This window comes from Panthera tigris, chromosome X, assembly GCF_018350195.1.
Source record: "Panthera tigris isolate Pti1 chromosome X, P.tigris_Pti1_mat1.1, whole genome shotgun sequence".
NCBI lineage: Eukaryota > Metazoa > Chordata > Mammalia > Carnivora > Felidae > Panthera > Panthera tigris.
Window position 1 is genome coordinate 1,283,696 of NC_056677.1, and position 20,149 is coordinate 1,303,844.

The 20,149-nt window shown below is 48.0% G+C and overlaps 1 protein-coding gene across 1 annotated transcript in view; it reads right to left on the minus strand.

Annotated features, from left to right (window-relative positions):
• Nucleotides 1-20,149, minus strand: part of DHRSX (dehydrogenase/reductase X-linked) — a 136,645-nt gene that overhangs the window by 92,923 nt on the left and 23,573 nt on the right. The window contains exons 2-3 of the mRNA XM_042975310.1: nucleotides 17,770-17,877; nucleotides 10,700-10,768 (exon numbers count right to left, since the gene is read on the minus strand). Coding sequence (XP_042831244.1) covers nucleotides 10,700-10,768; nucleotides 17,770-17,877 — 177 coding nt within the window. The remainder of the gene's footprint in view (nucleotides 1-10,699; nucleotides 10,769-17,769; nucleotides 17,878-20,149) is intronic.

The window sequence follows — 20,149 nt, forward strand, 5'->3', positions numbered from 1 at the left end:
GCGTCTGGTGTTGAGTTGGGGGAAGGATGAATTCCTAGAAAAGAATCAGCCAGAGAAAGCAGTTGCCTGCAGTGGACCCCATTCACCCCTGGAAGGAAGGGAAGGAACCCCCCGGGAGGCCCAGAACCTGAAACTCGTTACCTGCCAGGGCAGAGAGAGCACAAGTGCCCGGCTCCCTCCTGAGGAAGCCCCTGGTTTCTGACAGCAATAGGTCTCTGGTCTATAGAGGTGAGTGAGGCCTATGGGTGAGTCCCCACTAGGGACACCATATACGTGCGATCACACAGGACTGTCTTTCAGTGTCTGGCTCAAGTCACTGACCATCATGTCCCCGAGATTCATGTACGTTGTAGCAGGTGCAACACGTCCTTACTTTTCAAGGCCGAGTCACATTCTATCGTGTGCATGGAACACATTCTGTGTTTCCATCCATCCATCAATGATGTCCTCTTGGTGGGCCATGAATCAGCCCAAAAAAGCATCCATAATGAGTGTTGTTGAAATAGTCAAGAACGTTTTTTCTTCTTTGGCTTGGCTGCTTGAGAGAGCCTTATCCTGACTGCCTTCTGGCGTGGTGTCTGTGACACAGAAGTCACGTTGTGGACGGTGGGGGGCCCCTAACCCTAACCCTAACCCTACCCCTAACCCCTAACCCCTAATCCTAACCCTAACCCTAAAACTCCAACCCTGACCCAAACCCAAGCCTAACTCAAACGCTAACCGTAACCCTAAACCACCAGGACGTGCTTGGTGTGGCCATCAGAGGGCTCCCGCAGTCCACAAGGTGACTTCTGTGTCACAGTCACCATGCCAGAAAGCAGCCAAGATAAGGCTCTCTCAAGCAGCCGAGCCGAAAAAGCACCTTGTGACTGTTTCAACAACACTCATTACTTCTTATCTGTGAAATAGCTCATACAACGGTCACCGCGAAAAGCACGCGATAACCTTGTGGGAAATTGACTTGTAAAACAACCCTGTTCGGTGACATTGAGAGGTGTTCCTGACATGTACTATTGGCACAGAAGATGATACCAGATCGGGAAATCAGCTACCAGCCCTTCTAACCACGACCCATGGGAACGGGCTGGAGGGAACAGCACGGCCTCACTCCAGACCCCAGTGAAGACGGATAGAGAAGAAAATACCTTAAAGTAAAGAGGGCATCCCGTAAAATAAAGGAGAAAAGTGTGTGCTCAATAATGACAGATGGCTAATATCCGGAAATGATGTAACAAACAACATGGGATCAAACTCCTTGCAGACATTCAGCCCACAGTGGGGTCAGACTTTCACACTCACTATGCAGCATCAGAAACTGCGAACCTCTAACCTTACGAGTCAAAACAAATTGATATTGAATGACAACGAACCTACCCAAACCCAAGCCGTAACCCTAACCCGTAACCTTAACCCTAAGCCTAAACGTAGCCCTAACACTAACCCTAAAACTCTAACATTAACACTAACCCTAATCCTAACAATAACCCTAACCCTAACCCTAACCCTAAAACCTAACCCGAACCCGAAACAGAACCCGAACCCCCAATGTGAGCTGAACCTTCATTTGGACTCTGATGAGATGCACACCGTGATGCGAACATGAGAAAAGCCATTAACACTAAGATCGATGCCCAACATCTGACTTCTGAATCACATTACTTTGACCATAATGATGAACTTGAAAACGATCCTATAGCCTCAAACTTCATCTTAACGCTAAGACGAGACACAGACCCGCCCTAAGCCTCACCCTCAACCTGGACTAACATTAACTAGAACCCTGGTCATAACCAATCCATGACCTTACCCATTATTCAACCCTCACCCTACACCAATTCCCAGTCTAAGCATAAACCAAACCTTCAACATCACCCTAAACCTATACTCTACCCTGAGCATAACCCTAACTCCAAAACCCAATGCGAAACGTCATCCTACCCCTAAGGCTGCCCCTAACCCTAACCCTAACCCCTAACCGTACTCTGAGCATAACCCTGACACTAAGCCTGACCTCCACCATAACCCTAACCCTAACCCTATCCTCTAACCCTAATCCTAACCTGTAACCCTGACCCTAACCCTATACCCTACTCTGAGCATAACCGTGACAGTCACCCTACCCTTCACCATAACCCTAACCTGAAACACCTGTTCATAAGACTGACCATACACCTAACCTTGACCTTAATGAAACCCTAACCATAACCCTAAAGCTAACCATAACCCTCACCATAAAACTGACCCCAACCCCAACCCTGACCCAACCCTGACTTAACCCTGACCCTGACCCTAAAACCACACCCAGACGCTGACCCCAGCTGTCCTTTGTGACATGAGAGCTGGATTTTGAACAAGTGAGGACATTGCACACGGGCACTCATCGTCCTCAGCGTAAACCCCCCACCCCCAGCTCTGCACGGGGATGTGCTTCTTCGTGAGCATTCGGAGTCCTGCATGGAGGGCTGATCGTCCTTCATAAAAATATCGATGCAGCTCTAGAAAGCACAGAGCTTTGCAGGCACGAAAGGATATGAAGGAACCATTAACGCTCATGAGTAAGCTGGTCTGTAAATGCTGGGTCCTCTATGATCCCAGCTCTAGAACATTCTGGAGGAGGCGAAACCATGCAGAAAGTAAGACGTTCGGTGGTCACCGGGGGTTGGAGGAGGCGAGGGGTGAGTGGGTGGATTTTTAGGGCAGTGACTCCACTCCGTAGGACACACAACAATGGGTCCATGCCACCGTGGATTTCTCCAAACCCACAGAATGCACAACAGCAAGACTGATCTCAGTGCAAACCATGGACTTCCAGGAACAATACTGTGTCTGTATTCTCCCCTGACTCTAGCAGATGGGCCCTCTACATGCAAGATGTTAATAATCATCCAAACTATGGCGGCCGGTGGACGGCCATTCTCCGCATTTCGTGCTCAATTTTCTATAAGCCTTCAAACTCCACAATTAAAATCTGATCATTTTATTTTATAATAAAACCAGAGATTCGAGGTGCGTTTCAGGTAAGAGGGCTTTTTGTGACTTGTTTCCCAAAAGGAAGTTTTTAAAATGCATTCTGATCTTTCATCGTATAAGCAGATTAGGTATGGAATTTGCTCTGACTAGGAAGGGTCAGTCTGTAAGATGAGATTCCTACACACAGGTGCACCCCCGGAAAACTGGAGACGGGAAGCCAGCTCAAAGACGGCGCATTTAGGAAATCCTTGCCATCCCGGGCGACCACATCAACCCTTTCATTGTCTCTCCAGCACGGACGGGTGAAAACACGTCATCAGTTAATACTTGGAACGCTCAAAGGACGAGTCAGGGCAGGTGTGTGACAGGCAAAGCCCACGCCTGGGATGGTGATGAAGTAAGTGACCGAGGGACAGGTATGCCAAGCACTTCAACCCCAGGGGAAACCTTCCCCGTCCATGCCCGGGCTTATCGGCAGGTTCTGGGCTGGGGAGCGATGACACATATGTTAGGGAAGCAGAAAAATGCTGAAGCAGCCCCAAGACACAGCTGCCCAGTCCGTGTAGGTGAGCTCCACATAAGAAGGCTACTCAGGGCACGCGGAGACGGGCAGCCCAATAACCCAGGCAGAGAGGCATCCCTACCTCGGGCTCCCACAGCAAGCTGTTGCAAAGACCCCATGTCACTGGGCACATTCCGCCCTCTTCCAACGTGGCTCCGCCGAGTGGCCAATCATCACCCAGATGAGCAGTTCCGTAGGAAAACACACGGAATGTGAAAAAGCGTGCAAAGATACAAGGCCGTCAAGCATGAACGGTAACGAAAACTTCTAAAAAGATGCGTTGATAAAAAATTAGGCAAAGGGTTTGGTGCGTCTCCACAATGGAGGGGTAGATGGCCACAAAAATAAGCCCTTCTAGTTGTTAACAGAGAAAGACGTCCAACAGGATAAAACGGGGGACAGAAAGACGCTAGGCAGAAGCGAAAGGGAAAACCCAACGCCGTGCGGGTCGATGATACATACACAGAACCCAACGGCAGCTGGCTCACGCTTCCTCCTGGGGTGACGTTCCGGATTTGAAGGATCCGAGCCCTGGTCGTGAGCTCCCCAGCTCTTGGGGGCACTTTCAGGGCTCTTGGGGGGGCGGGTGGTCTACCCTGCTGAGTTTCTCCGGACATGAAGAGGGAAAGGGTGGTCATGCCACTGTGTCTTTCTTGCCATCATTTTGTCCCATTGATGGAGGCACGGAATGCTACCTTTGTCCTCACACACATGTGAACCCACAGCACACACTCACCTACAAGCCAGGTGAGTATGTAACAGGTCTTCCGGGGGACAGAACAGACTACACTACACAAACCAGCGTTCTTAGAAGACCCCGGCCGATGGGCACCCAACGCAACTCCCATCTGCCAAGACGCTTCAGCTATTTCTTTCTCTTCCTCCTCCCTGCCACTCTCCACCCCGCCCCATCTCCCCACCCCCAAGGATCTCACTTATTTCTGAGTTCATTCCTGGACGTCGAGTTCAAATCCCAACACCTCCACTCACTAAGTACGTGAAGGACAGCCACTACCCTAAACGCTTTACGGCCCCACTTTCCTCATTTGGAAAACGCATCTAGTGGTCATACTTACCTCAAAGGACAGGAAACGTGAGTCAATACATGTAACGAGCTTTTTACATTACTTGGTAGACAGCAAGTATCCAACACGATGTTGGCTGTTTCCCTCATTATGGAAATTGCCAACATAAAGCAGATTAATGTTCTCTTTTGTTCAGGCTCCTCACCTCTGTAGCTTAGCAGAGAATCACCACAGATCCTGGTATGCCAAAGACAGTTCTCATTTCTCCTTCCCACCTCCCCCCACTGCCCACCCCGGGGGTACTTCTCAGGTTGCAAGGTGCACAGGTGCAGAGCTTACTCAGAAAGTCAGAGAGAGATGAGCTGAGGACTCAAAGGGCAGAGTTTGGGGCTGTTAACGCAGCTGGAATCTACGGCACTGAAAGGCCATGGGGCGGGGGTGGGGGAATGGGCAGAGAATCAAAATGTGGGTAGAAACTCCCGCAGAACCCTCGGCTGAGTAATGAATTTCAAAGGCTCCAACTTGAGACATCAGGGAACTCGGAAGCAAACAACAGCTGGCAGGTTGAAAGGTGAGGAGAGAAGTTTCAGCTGCTGCCTGGTGATGGGGAGACAAGATGACATTTAAGTCCTGCCAAGTTGGAAGGACTTAGTGAGCACGTTGGACTCTCACCTGAAACCTGAGATGGTCCAGATCTTTGAAGAAAGGGCTGTGTCTCAAGATTAAGAGCTCCATCCAAGGCCCAAGGGCAACATTGAAATAGACTCGTGATTAACGAGACCTTTAGTTGAGCTCCCACAAGATCTAGGTATCCTGCAAATCATAGCATTGCTTGCTACAAATCTCAACATTCTTCAGAGGAAGATAACAGAATCCAAAATCCGTACTAGGGATCATTCACGGTGACTAATACACAATAAAAATCACGTACAAAGAAACAAGAAAATGAGGGGTGCCTAGGTGGCTCAGTCGGTTGAGCGTCTGACTTCGGCTCAGGTCATGATCTCCCAGTTTGTGAGTTCGAGCCCCGCGTCAGGCTCTGTGCTGACAGCTCAGAGCCTGGAGCCTGCTTCGTATTCTGTGTCTCCCTCTCTCTCTGCCCCTCCCCCCTCGGTCTCTTTCTCTCTCTCTCTCAAAAATAAAATAAACATTAAAAAATTTAAAAAACAGAACAAAACAAAGAAACATGTAGTCAACCTGCCATCAAGAGGGGGAAAATCAATAGAAACAGACCCAGAGATGATACAGATGTTAGAAGTCTCAGAAGAGAACTTCAAAATAACTACTACGTATGCAGGAGCCTACAATTGCAGATGGACATCAAGGATGAAGATACAAGAAACACCAGGAAAAATATGTAGACTAAAAACAACCAACTGGAAACCCAAAAGCTGAGAAACACAGTTTGTTTGGCTCAAATCACAAATCCAATCATGGGGGTAAGAGTATAACACACACGACTGAAAAAACAATTTGATGAACTTGAGGTAGGTCCATAGAAATCATCCAAACTGACGCACAGAGCAAAATTTTTGAAAGCTGGGATCACACGAACTGTGCTCAATGATACAACGGCCAGACAGCGTGATGCGACCTAACGTATGTGTAATCGTAGACTCATAAGGACACGATGGAAAGAAGAAAGTTTTTTTGGAAAAAAAAAATGGCTGAAAATTCACTAAATTTTATCGCAGCCAACTACACAGATAGAGAAAGCTTTTTAACCCCAAACAGGCTAAACACAGAGAGAAAAAGGGACCCACCTAGGCATATTCGCAAACTTCTGAAAACAGAAAGTAAATGAAGAAGACAACAGAAAAGACTGGACAAGACACTTATATTCATGAAATATTGACAATGATTATAGCTGACTTCTCATCCCAAGTGACAAAGGTCCGTGTCAGAACACGTTTAACATCCTGGGGGCGTCGCAGGATGTTTTCAACGTGGAATTCTGCATCCACCGAAAATAGCTTTCGAAACACGCAGGCCAAGTGGCGAGACTTTCCGACACAGGAAAGGTACGGAAGTTTGTGATGAGCAGAACACGTGGTTAATGGTCTCTCTGGAGACAGGGCCACGTGGGTGCATGAGAAAATCCTTTAAGATAAAACCTGAAAATACAGGAAATATAAAAACTTATCTCCAAGGCACTCCAGCACCTTCCCGGGACTCTCCTGGCGGTAAGGCGTTACAGCATCTAGCAGCAGGGCATCTGATGGACTTGTACCTCGCTAACACAATGGCTTCTGCCTACTGAAAACCACGCATCATGGAAATTATGTGGCTATTCCTTTTAGAGAACACTGCACGCTTTAAAAAATCAATAAATAAAGCCCTTTCTGACTATATTTTCTATCTCCCCTAGAATCCACTTGATTTCCCCCAGAGGGAAAAACACAGAAGTAACATTTCTAGAATATTTTTTTTTTTGAAACGGTTTCATGTGGGTGATGTCCCATCACTGACCTTGGATGCACGGAGCATCTTGAGCTGTGTTCAAAGGAACCATCTAAGATGTGTCCAAAGCAAACGTGGAAATTAAATGGCCAATGACACTGTGGGGAGTGAAAGTATTCCATAAATTATTGGAGGCAGACACAGAATGTGGCAGGCAAGGTGAGGAGGAAAATTCTTCCTTGCGGGATTTTTTTAAAAAATCCTGCCGTTATTTATAGAGGCGCTAAGGCAATCAGGCAGACAATCGCCCTCTCTCATAGAACTCACCTTGCGAGTGGTTCAAAAGGTTAGAATTGATCGTTGCAAACTCCGGGAAATGAAGAGCCTTTAATGTAAGGAACAAGATGACAGCTATAATAGCCGATTAAATTTTCAGAACGTGCTGAGCGTCTCCTTCTGCGCCTTCAGGAAAGACACAGTGACCTTCTAAAGCCTTCTAATTACCCACAGGAAACCAGCAGTCTGTCTGTCTGCCTGGCTGTTGCCTGGCTAGCTAGCATACGTGCTCCTTGACTAGCTCAGGATGCTAAATTAAAATTGTAAGGTAAAAAAAAAAAATAGGACTTTAGTTTGAAAAATTCATGACAATAAGGGGCATTTCATGGTATGTAGGGAAGACAGGTGGTCTTGAACATACACCAGACCTAAATATACACCCGGAACATTGTTCAAACTACTCTTGGCGATACACGGAGTGTTGGCCAGCCAACGCACGTCAAGCACTTCACGCTATAGGTATTAGGTGTCGAGAACTCTATGCTATAAAGAAAACCCACACGTGGTGGGGAGAAAAACAAAACCCATGCAATCAACACTCAGTCAAGTTTTTTGCAATGGACCAAGCTCCAGAAGGATCCCTCCAGAAAATCAGAGAGTCTATGAGTAGAAGAAAAATGGTAGGTGTCTACTCGCCTCAAGATAAGTCTACGTTCAAGATATGAATCTCTCTTGGATGACAGAGCAGTAGATTCCTACCCAGAGACGCCACTTCCTGTCACCATAATGAATACCGAACTGATGTCATGGTATCTTTTGCTTCCATGACCAATTTAAGTATTTTATAGTGAGTTGGATGACCCAGACGTTCACAAAGATGTATTGCCATCTCGCCGGGAAGTGGACCCAACTGACTTTTCCTGGCACAGGTGAAGCTTATAAAAAAAAAAACAAAACTGAGTGCTGTTTTCTCTTAAGGAAAGCAAACCGGATGTAATACCTAAGTATCCCGTGAATCCAACAGCTGGCCCCTCTGCTCACTAAAGACAGAGAGAGATTTATGCTGGCAGAATGGCATTAGGAAAGGTGGAAACTGGTCAGGAAGACATTTCTGAAGAACACAAAGTAAAGCCTTTTAGGGAAAAGATCACAGACACCGTATCTCCAGTGGGATTACGCTGAAGGTTTAGGATTCCATCGCGGCTTGTGTGAGCCTACGGCAAATGTCCAAAACACAATTACATTCTTGCAGTCTTTTTAAGAGGATTTAAATTCTCTAGTCCCACTTGGATTCACTGAGATGCTGTTATGACTTTCTGTTGTTTGCTTGTGTGGTGGTGTTGGGTTTTGTATTTTTATTTTTTGTCTTATTTCATTTTATGCCATTTGATGTTATTCCATTTATTTGCTTTTTTTTGGTCACAGAGCAAGAGTATTTGCTCCAAATGAGACAGCTTTGGTCAGCAGGGTATTGCTCAAGAGCAATAAAGACATTGGCACCATGGCTACATGATGACCACGTATTGAAACTCTTGTCCCTGGAAAATCTCTTGGTGGAGAAATGAGCCCTATTATCTCAGTTCCTCAAAACAGTCATTAACTTATCCTTCCAAGAGCTCAGCTAGTTGACGGTTGGTATGTGGATAGCCTCCCATATCAACACAAAGTAGGATCTCAACCGACCATGACTTCAAAAGCAGAAAGTATGGGAGAGTAAGGAGGACGAAGCATGCAACCAAGAACTTAGATTTTTCTTTTCCTAGATTAAGTCCAGAGAAGGGGTGGAGGTATGCTGGAGAGAAACTAGGTATTGAGAAATCACTGTGCTCTGGACAGTAATCTGTGCAATGTTGTTAACATGTGTGCTTGCTTGCTCAAAAAAAAAAAAAAAAAAAAAAAAATTGCCAGAGACACAATTACCCAATGCAGGAAGTCAAGGAAGAGCCATAAGCCATGAGTAAGTGTGGTTCCCATGGGCCTCGTGCCAACTCGTGTTACTGGGAGTATGTGGGCAAGAATTTCGCAGGCTCCAGTGGGTGCAGGCTGGTCTGGAGAGAAGTGTCTCCATCTGAGCTCAGTGCTGGAGAGCATCCTGAGCTAGACAGGGTGTTCTGTGATTGCAGGAAGACGGATGGATGGATGGATGGATGGATGGATGGATGGATGGGTGGATGGATGAGTGAATGGATGTGTGGATGGATGGATGGATAGGGGGATGGATGGATGGATGGAAAATGGATGGATGGATGGATGGGTGGATGGTTAGGTGGGTGGATGGATGGATGGATGGATGCATGGATGCATGGATGGATAGGGGGATGGATAGGGGATGGATGGATGGATGGATGGATGGATGAGTGAATGGATGTGTGGATGGATGGATGGATGGGGGATGGATGGATGGATGGGTGGATGGATGGATGGATGGATGCATGGATAGGGGGATGGATAGGGGATGGATGGATGGTACATGGTGGATGGATGGCCACCCAGGGATAGGGAAATGCATTTCCCCCTAGCCAGCCACTGGCGGGAGCTGCTTGTGTACCTGCTGACCTACAGGGCAGGGAATGGCCCCGGGCTGCATGGACAGCATCTCCGGGGGCCTCTGAGACTGGATGCAGATCCAGCCAAAGTGAAAGTCTGTTCAAGGACTACCACCCAACTGCCCCCACATGGCCAAGCCCCAGCATCCTCCCCCTGATGTGTTGGGAGGCCCTCCACTGACCGACTCCTTCCAAGGGTCCAGCTTTGTATGTTATAAAACTAATACGGTGTTGCTTTCTTATCTGATTCAACACACACAAGATTAACGCATAAAGTGTGTGTGTGTGTGTGTGTGTTTCTGAGTGTGTGTGTGTGTCTGGCTCAGACCAGTTTCCTCCACCACCCACCCTACAGACACATTCAGTCATCGCGGAGACCACAAACACTATGAATCAGTTCCCACTTGGAGTACCCATCAGCTTTGAGGGCAGGGGTGCGCCTGCTCTCGGAAGTGATCGCACCATCCTGGGTGATTTGGAATCATTGCCTCGCCCATCCCAACACCCTGGGCGGCCTCCCCTCCAGCACAGAGGAGCTGACCAAGTGCTGTCCCCCGAACACTCTGGCTTTCCACATCCACACCCGAATCTCAACATACAGAAGACATGTGCAGGGAAGACAGACACAGAATGACAACAAGGTCCCCAAGTCACAAGGATGCAACCGACCAGCACATTCCAACGCGTCCGCAGGAGCTGCCTACACAGAGCAATGCAACCACGGGTGAAACGTTTGCTGTCCTTCGTCACTCTCCAGTGGCGACCAGAAATCCCCAAAGGAAACGCACAGGAGGGAGAGACATCCCCCAGCCCCGAGTCACCTCCACCTCCCGCATCCCCGATCCCATGCCCGGGTCTGCAGCTCAGCCACAAACACCAACTCGGACCAAGGCAGAGAGCCGTTGGGCTACGAGAAGTACCTTTGTCATTCGACGTCTCCTCTTTTAGTCTCCGCACAACGTCTTGGGCTTTGCTGTCATTGTTTCCAGCTAAAAGGAAAAGAGAAGATATAAGCAGTGGGAAGGCTGTTCAGGTGCAACCGAGCACGAGATAATATTGTCTTGAGACGCAAAACTCAGCCCTGGGGTGGGCTCTTTATGGCTTCTCTTCTTGTCCTGGTGCCGAATGGGCTTGTGGATCCCTTCCCACCAAGTCAACCTACCAACTGAGGAAGCCTCTCCTTCACCCTGGATGGACAAGGTGCACGCGTTTGTTTGACATCTTCCTTAATGGTGATTACAGGGGCATGGGGTGCCTGGTGGTTCAACGCACGCCGTCAGGGGTTGGGGGCAAGCCAAGAATCACGTAGGCATAGAAATGTTGACGGGAAGGACAGAGCAGAAATCAGAAATACAACTTTCGAAGAAACTTTTTTTTTTTTGCCGGGGTGGGCAAGGGGGTGGGCGGGGAGAGCCAGGGAGAGGAGGGGAGACAGAGAGAGAAAGAAAGAGAGAGAGAGAGAGAGAAAATCCCAAGCAGGCTCCGTGGTCAGTGCAGAGCCCAACTTGGCGGTCGAACTCATGAACTGCGAGATCTTGACCTAGAGCCGAAATCAAGAGTCAGATGCTCAACCGACTGAGCCACCCCAGCGGCCGTCCACTCATTGGTGGTGTGATCTGTAAAACTGATCACGGGATGTGCCCGCTACGTACGTGGGATTTCCCATTTCCTTATTGGTGACCCCGTGAAAACTCGGCAGGTGTGGTTTTCCCGAACGTGAGTGTAGAAGGGCTGCGGCATGTATTTTGTGTGTGAGGGGTGTCATGGCTGAAATACGGATGACACAGGGCCACGTCCAGCTCATCTGTGGGCCATACCACTCTTAATCTCAGGGTTGTGAGTTCAAGTCCCTGGGAGAGCCTAGTTAAAAAATAATTGAGGGGCACCTGGGTGGCTCAGTCGGTTGAGCATGCGACTTCGGCTCAGGTCATGATCTCACAGCTGGTGGGTTCGAGCCCCACGTTGGGCTCTGTGCTGACAGCTCAGAGGCTGGAGCCTGCTTTGGATTCTGTGTCTCCCTCTCTCTCTGCCTCTCCCCTACTCACACTCTGTCTCTCTCTCTCTCTCAAAAATAAATGTAAAGAAACAAATTTTTTTAAAAAGACTGTAGAACAAAATAAATAAAATAAAAAATAACAAAATGAAGTAAAATAAAATTAAATGAAGTTAAATTAAATTAAATTAAAATTAAATAGGGACGCCTGGGTGGCTCAGTCGGTTAAGCAGCTGACTTCGGCTGGGGTCATGATCTCACGGTTCGTGGGTTCGAGCCCCACGTCAGGCTCTGTGCTTGCAGCTCAGAGCCTGGAGCCTGCTTCGGATTCTGTGTCTCCCTCTCTCTCTGCCTCTCCCCTGCTCACCCTCTGTCTCTCTCTCTCTCTCAAATAAATGTTAAGAAAACTAAAAATAAATTAAAAATAAAAAACAAAACAATTTTTTTATTACAGACTATGAAATTTGGGATTAAAATAGTGAATAAGGTTTCTTCACTGTCTTCCTAAGTAAATGTGCACTGACAGTTGCAGGCTGGGGTACTACTATTTTCCGAATGTCCCTAAGCACAGAGTCCTGCTATTAAGGGGTGCCTGATGGGGCTGCTGTTGTGGGGGAGACGCTCGGGAGACCCTGCCTGCCCACACACCAGCGCTCACAAGCAAGTGGACCGGAGACAGATTTTCAGCTCCTTGGAGGGATGAGCTAACCCAGAAAGTCCCTGCAGGGATGAGTCATGGGAGCGCTTCCACAGAAGGGGATTAGACCTGGCATCTGAGGAACACAGGTGGGCGTGAAGCTTCTAGAGCCTTGAGCATGGCCAGGTGGCCCGGGTCCAGCATGTCCCAAGGGAGGGGGCTGGCTCTTACCACCTTCTCACCCGGGTCCCGCCCCTGCCGGCTGGGTGTGCTCTGGGCTAGAACCATCTTGAAAATCGCAATGAGAATAGATTACCAAGCCATCCTTTTCAGAGGCATTTCTGCGTGCTGTTTGCACACATGCGTGCGGGAGCTCACTTGTGAAATCCCATGCAATTTTTAAATATTAAATAGCCACCTGCTGCTGGGCCCAAGCGTCTGGCATTTGCCATCTTGGCATCAAGGGGTGGTCCAGTGGAAGCTCGCAGGAAGTGGGATAGAACCTCTACGTTCCCGAAAAAGACAGAAAGGGCCAGAGAAAGCGAGGGCCGTCGACCAGCAGAAGGAACTGGTCATGACTGGTCATGCCTCGCTTTCTCAGGCACGTTTTTGGTAAAGGTCTTTCCTACGTTTACTGAGCACACATCGCAAAACAGATAGAATTCGACCAGGATGCTACTGGGCACAGACACAGTGGGTCTGCCGTCTACAAGTCTTTCCTCTGGAGGGCTAAGTTTTCCACATGCCACGTGTCCCACAGACGTCCTACCCATAACGTCGACAAGGCACTAAGTCACTTCTCTCTCTTTGGACGGCATCCTACCCACTGGATTTCGAGAGTCTACAAGACGCAATGTAACTTCCATCTGTTTGTGTGGGGTTTTTGTAAGATGCTGAGCCTAAACCAAGGTCAGCAGACTATGAGCCTAGGGCCAAATCTGAAGGTCCCCTTGTTGTAAAAAGGGAAAAAAAAAACCAGCTATGCCTGTAGCTTTAAATACTGGCAGTGACCACTTTGTTGCTATGAAGGCGGAACTGATCGGGGAGAAACATACCTACGGAAATATTTGTTATCTGGCCCATCACAGAAAGAATATTTACTGGCCCTTGGTCTCCACCTTAGATGGCTGGTCATGAAGACTTAGGAACAAACATCTTCCGCCAAAATAGTGTTCTGAAACAATAATAACTAAGATATTGTGAGCAGGGGAGAAACTAATTAATGGATGTACAGCAATATTAACGTGCTTGACTTAAACCCAAGTTCTGTTTTCAGTTTTTTAGTAAGTAATTGATTATTCTCTAAACATGAGCAGACGCAGGATTAGCAAATTTGAAATTTCTGAATATACACGTCTTCTTTTTTACTTAATACGACATTTGTGTTAAAGTGTCCGATGACGGTATTTCATTAAGTGGCCTTGTATCCAACTGTCACACAAAATGACAAATTGCCACCCTCGGAATGCAGGCAATTACGCCCTGAAAGACTCGGGAAGCAGGGAAGATTCCACACTCGATCGGACTGATGGAGAGGGTCACACTGTGACCCATGGTGAAGGTGTAAACGGAGACATCAGAAGCTCTGTGGAAAAGAGCACAGGTGGAGCTTACTCTGCTTTGCTCAAGAAAATGAGAACTTTGCTGCCAGCAGGGATGTTCCTGGTGCTCAGCAAACATCACCTAAATGAGGAGGTGGTAACAATCAGGGTTCCAGTCCTTGCATGCATGGGTGCCACATGCTTGCTCACATGCTGTCACTGCATTGTGTCTGTATGACATACTGCTCACTCAACTAGAGTTCAGCATGACCTACACCAATGTGACCTCCCCATACAGTAACCCAACTCCACCTCATCAGGACCCAACCCAAGGAAGGTCATCATGACATAACCCAAGGAGACCTCATCATCACCCAACCCAACTAGACCTCATCATGACGTAACCCATACAGACTTCATCATGATATAAGTCAACTAGACCTCATCATGATATAACCCAACCAGACCTCATCATGATATAAGTCAACTAGACCTCATCATCACCTAACCAACTAGACCTCATCATGACATAACCCATCTAGACTTCATCATGATATAAGTCAACTAAACCTCATCATGATATAAGTCAACTAGACCTCATCATCACCTAACCCAACTAGACCTCATCATGACATAACCCATCTAGACTTCATCATGATATAAGTCAACTAAGCCTCATCATGATATAAGTCAACTAGACCTCATCATCACCTAACCAACTAGACCTCATCATGACATAACCCATCTAGACTTCATCATGATATAAGTCAACTAAGCCTCATCATGATATAAGTCAACTAGACCTCATCATCACCTAACCCAACTAGACCTCATCATGACATAACCCATCTAGACTTCATCATGATATAAGACAACTAAACCTCATCATGATATAACCCAAGCAGACCTCATCATGATATAAGTCAACTAGACCTCATCACCACCTAACCCAACTAGACCTCATCATCACCCAACCCAACTAGACCTCATCATGACGTAACCCATCTAGACTTCATCATGATATAAGTCAACTAGACCTCATCATCACCTAACCAAGTAGACCTCATCATGACATAACCCATCTAGACTTCATCATGATATAAGTCAACTAAACCTCAACATGATATAACCCAAGCAGACCTCATCATGATATAAGTCAACTATACCTCATCATCACTTAACCCAACTAGACTTCATCATGACCCAACCCAACTAGACCTCATGATCTCCTAATCAACTAGATGTCATCATGACCTAAACCACCACACTGCAACAAACAGCACAGGAATGGAATGATTTTTGTTCGCATTGCAACATTGCCCAGTTTCATAAGTAATTAAGAAGATGAAACAGACAAGTGCACTGGAGAAGTCACAAGGGCAGAGATAACGAGGGCTGGATGACAGCCTCTGTCTTTTCTCAGACCAGACGTTCCCTCCTTGTCCTGCTCCACCAGCTTCTTTCTGCCACTAGCCTAAATTCAGCAGGCCCTCAGAGGGCACCTATTTCTCCTTGTGTTCAAGAGCTGATGTCACTTTGATCAAGTCATTCCACATAGTGGCAGAAATCCCAGATACAGCAGGAGTCTCCTAGAGGACCCAGTCTGTCTGCTCACATGCCCTGTCCCCTGATGTGCTCAGGTCCCAGGGAGACATAAACACATCACAGAGGTGCTAAAACTGAAGAAGACGTCTAGAAATGCACACTCAGACAGGCCCTCTCTCCTGTAAGACCCCCACATCTGCAAACAACCCCTCTTCATCTGCGAGGGAAGATGCAGACATTGGTAAAGACAGCCCGTGCAAGGGCTTGTCAAAAACTGTTCAAACATTTCCCCATCTATGCAGACAACGGGCACTTGGACGCATCCCTGAAGGAAAAACAACACTCTGACGAGGAAAGAAAACGGTGAGGTAGACCAAGAAGTAATCCACCCGTCCCAAAGCCTGAGAAATATGTTCTGTTCAACAGACCCGATTGTTCATGACAGGGAGATGCCTACGTGGGTCCGTGAGGAAGGAATCACTGTAAGAAACCATAGGTTTTCAAAAAGTGAAATGTGGGAAAGGCCATGTGACACACACACACAAAATTTTAAACTGCGGAGTCATGTTTTGCAAAAGCGTAAGAAAAGATTCACATGTAGGAGTATGAGTCTGTTTGGTTACGGGACCGAAGGAATCCCTGAGTATACCCACGTGGGTCAAAGAAAACAGAAGGCCACGCTGGCTGGACCTCGGGTTCCCCATGTGGGTCAAGAGCCCCCCACCCCAGACATCCTCCATGGAACTCAGGACTGTGAGTTTCAACATCAACAATCACCCATATCATGGTGGCCAACCCCTAAGAATGTGGACAAGACACAGAAGTCTGGGCAGGGTCTATGACCTGGCCACCGCCAGAAACCAGATACACTTTCAGAACAGGGTTCACGTGTTGAAGCTGGCTCAAAATAAAGCTTAAGATCCTCACAGGGGCCAATCGTAGGTGTCGCTAAACCCTCCAGGAGCTCACTTAATGTATGCCATTACGTGATGAGTTTGTGTTCTTACATATCTTTATATCTGTACCTCAGTATCCTTTGGTTTATAATATTAATGGATTTTAGTGGATTAATGGATTTTCGTAATGGATTCATATTTTTCATATTAATGCATTTAAGCAGAACTGGATGCCAACAGTGTCCAAGGACTGGGAAAGGGGAAACGTGACTGTGTCCTGAGCTCAGAAGAGCCAGGAAGGAACAAAACACATTCATGTGGAAATACCCAGCCTCGACTAGACCTTCTGATCCAAAACCACCCTTCGATAGATGGTAGCGGGCAAAACATACAGGAAAAAATGGGAGAAAGGAAGAAATAAATCACTAATGGCTCAGTAAACGACCATGCGTAGTGTTATTTGGAAAGTCTTAAGTGGAAAGCAATCCTTAACAGCTAAAACGAGACGTGTAATACGATTTATATATAAACAGACACCATAAAAGGTAGTAATTAAATGCAGATGATGTCAGTATGGGACGTAGTTAGTGGGACACCTGGGTCAGCAGTTAAACATCTGACTCTTGATTGTGGCTCAGGTCATGATCTCGCGGTTGTGACCTCGAGCCCCATGTCAGGGTCCGTGCCTGCTTAAGATTCTCTCTCTCTCTCTGTCTCTCCCTCTGCCCGTCCCCTGCTGGCATAGGCACTCTCTTTCTCTCTCAAAAAAAAAAAAAAAAAAAAAAAAAAAGAGAACATAATTAGCATTGAGTGCTTGTTTTTTTTTTTTTTTTTTTTCCCCAAAGCTGATGTGCACATAGCATTTTTGCCAGCTGATTACAAATTCTACCCCCAGTTCCCTGGAACAATTAAACAAAAGCAAAATGGGTCCTTGGAACTCTCTCTTTTTCCAGGCAAGGAAAATCCCTTCATTTTCGAAGAGGAGTTAGAAGCCGGGATAAGGAACAGAGAGAGTTTGGAATAGGAGAAGGGAAAATACAGTGTCTATAGGATCTGGCAGCAGAGGAAGCCAGCGTTGTGAACACAGGCTGAGAGTCTGGTACGGACTACGTTGTGTCTTCCCCAGGCTCATACGCTGAAGCCCTGAGCCCTAGGTCCTCAGAATGTGGTTGTGTTTGGGGGTGGGTCTTTAAAGAGGGGATTAAGGTAACATGAGGTCACTAAGGTGGGTCCTAATGCAGTAGGACTGGGGATGCAAAGAGGACACGCGTAGGTGTTTTGCGCAAAGGACCGTCGCACCCACGAGCAAATGACTGTCTGCATGCAGACACGCGTGAGCTTCTGGCTCCCTGACATTAGCCAAAAATGCAATCGTCACCTATGATCACGTGCATGCCGAGCCTCGCCAGCTGCCTCGCCGTGGCATAGCCGATGCCATCCGTGCCTCCAGTCACTATGGCCACACGGTCGGGTTGTGGGGGAAAAACTGCAGGGGAAACAGAACCAGAGACAAAAACATCAACGTGAGGCTGACAGGCAGAGCGCGCGTGCATCAGAACCCCGCCACGGGAGAACGTGGACGGGCCAGGAGAGGCGTGGTGCGGTGCGTGTGGTTTGGTTCCTCGTGGGTTCCCCGCAGGCTCGGAACCGTGGCGGGGGGGTGGGGGGAGCAGTCATGAGCGATTACAGCCTGGGGAGAGACACCTGTAACGTCTCCCTTGACCCCAGGGAGGCTGTGGCAGGAACCGACTGGAATAGCAGCACAGCGACAGGCAGGAAGGTCCTGAGCAGACGCGGGTGTCGTGTTCACAACCGCGGACGGGAGTCCAGGGCAAACGTTCCCAGGCAACACCAGGCAGGGAGTATTTGGGTCGGAAGTGTAGGCTTTACTGTTGCCCAAGGACGGAGAAGGGCAGCAGATTGGGGGGTGACTGCTTGCCAGTGAAAAAGAAGTTTCCTGATCACACTGCCCAAGAGGAGGGGGCACGCCACGCCGCGGGGCCCCACGGGGAAGCAGCAGGTGGGTCAGGACGCGGACAGACTAGGAAACGTGGACTCGAGCCTTTATCATGCAAAGAAATGGGTGAGGTAATCAGGCTAAGCTGGTTTCGCTTGGGCCAGTGTGGGTGATTTCAGCGCTCTCCAGGTGGTAGGGGCTGTCCTAGTTGTGGGTCCCTGGCCCTGCAGTGACTGGGGGGATAATGTGGATCGTGGCCCAGAGTGGGGTCTTGGAGGCAGTGGGGTGAGGGCTGTGGACGGGTTGGTTTGCGTTTGAAAAGCGTGCTCCTCCTCCAGGAACTGGCCCGCGAGGAGAGCTTCAGCGTACGAAAAAGGTGACCGAGATGAACGTTTTAGTAAATGGTGTTGGGTCACCTAAATAGACATCGGGGCAAAAAAAGAAAAGTTAGACCCAAACCCATATGGTTTTCCCATACCACATCAAACAACCAAGAAGAAGAAGTCACACAATGAAGATATTACCAAAAAAAGCATAAATACATTTATCTTTAATCTCAGAGTACAAAAAGCCATCCGTCATTATAAGTCAAACGTGGGAAAAATTAAGTAAACAAATTTCACTGGTGGAAAAAAAAAAAAGACACCAAAAGCAAAGTTGGAAAAAAAAAATGATAAACTGGAAAAAAAAAAATTGCAATCCTATCACATGCAAAGAGGTATTTTCTTGTTTGTAAGAGTTGTTAAAAATCAAGGAAAAAAACAGTCTATAACGAAAAAGGGGCAAAGATCACCGTGTATATGAAAACATACGGCATGGTCTTTATAACGGCCTTTGGGTTTGTACCGAATAAGAAAAATACTTGTGAAAAGCCCCTGAGGTACCATCCGAGTAGCAAAAGTGCATCCACTTGGATGGCACACGTGTCTGGCACTGTGGGTAGGAATTTGAAATGGGACAGTCCCGATGTGGGTGGGGGCACTGACCAATACATTGTGCAACACGAAAGGCATTCATCGTGTGGTCCCGCAAAATCACTTCTAAAAATCTCCCTTGGAGATACAGCACACGCTTCCAAGGTGAAGCCAAGGATCGTCACCGCAGCCTGCGTCCCCGTGCGTAGGGATGTACAGCCTGCCCCACGTCCACACCTTGGGGTCTCCCCGCCCACCTTCGGTCTGTGCGATCACACAGGGAACCAACAGTCAGCAGCCCTGCAAGCGTGGCCCAAGTGCAGGTGAAGAATTGCCCCTGCTGGGCAAGGACCAGCTTTGATCCCCGTGTTAGGAGATCCTTCCAGGAATCCACTTTCCTTCCACGGGCACGTGCCGCCACGGTCAGGCATTCTCGTCCCTAAAATGGAGAACTAAGCCTACAAAGGAAAGCCTGAGCAGGCCAACTGGATATCTTCCCCGCCCTACGGACGTTGAAACATTTGAAAACACAGTCTCCACCAGGAAGAGTGTCTCTGGCTGGGGCAACTTCTCTAAAGGACCTCACTCCATGCGACTCCTTCAGGCTACACAGCAAGTCTGCAGACACCCAGGCTCCACTCAACAACCGGGAGCCCTCCCCTCAGGTGGGTTTAGGTCCCAGCAGGATGCACGCTCTTTTTAACCGGGCTGTTCTCGTGGGCTACGGATGGGAGGACAGCAGGATCGCAGAGAGGTTCTGCAGGGAAAATGCATGAGCGACGGTCCAGTCCCACGTTCCTTTTACAGGTGACAGAGGTGAGGACCCAAGGTCCAAGAGAGGAGGGGAGCCTGGTGTCCCAACGCGGGGACACGCACACCCTTGTATT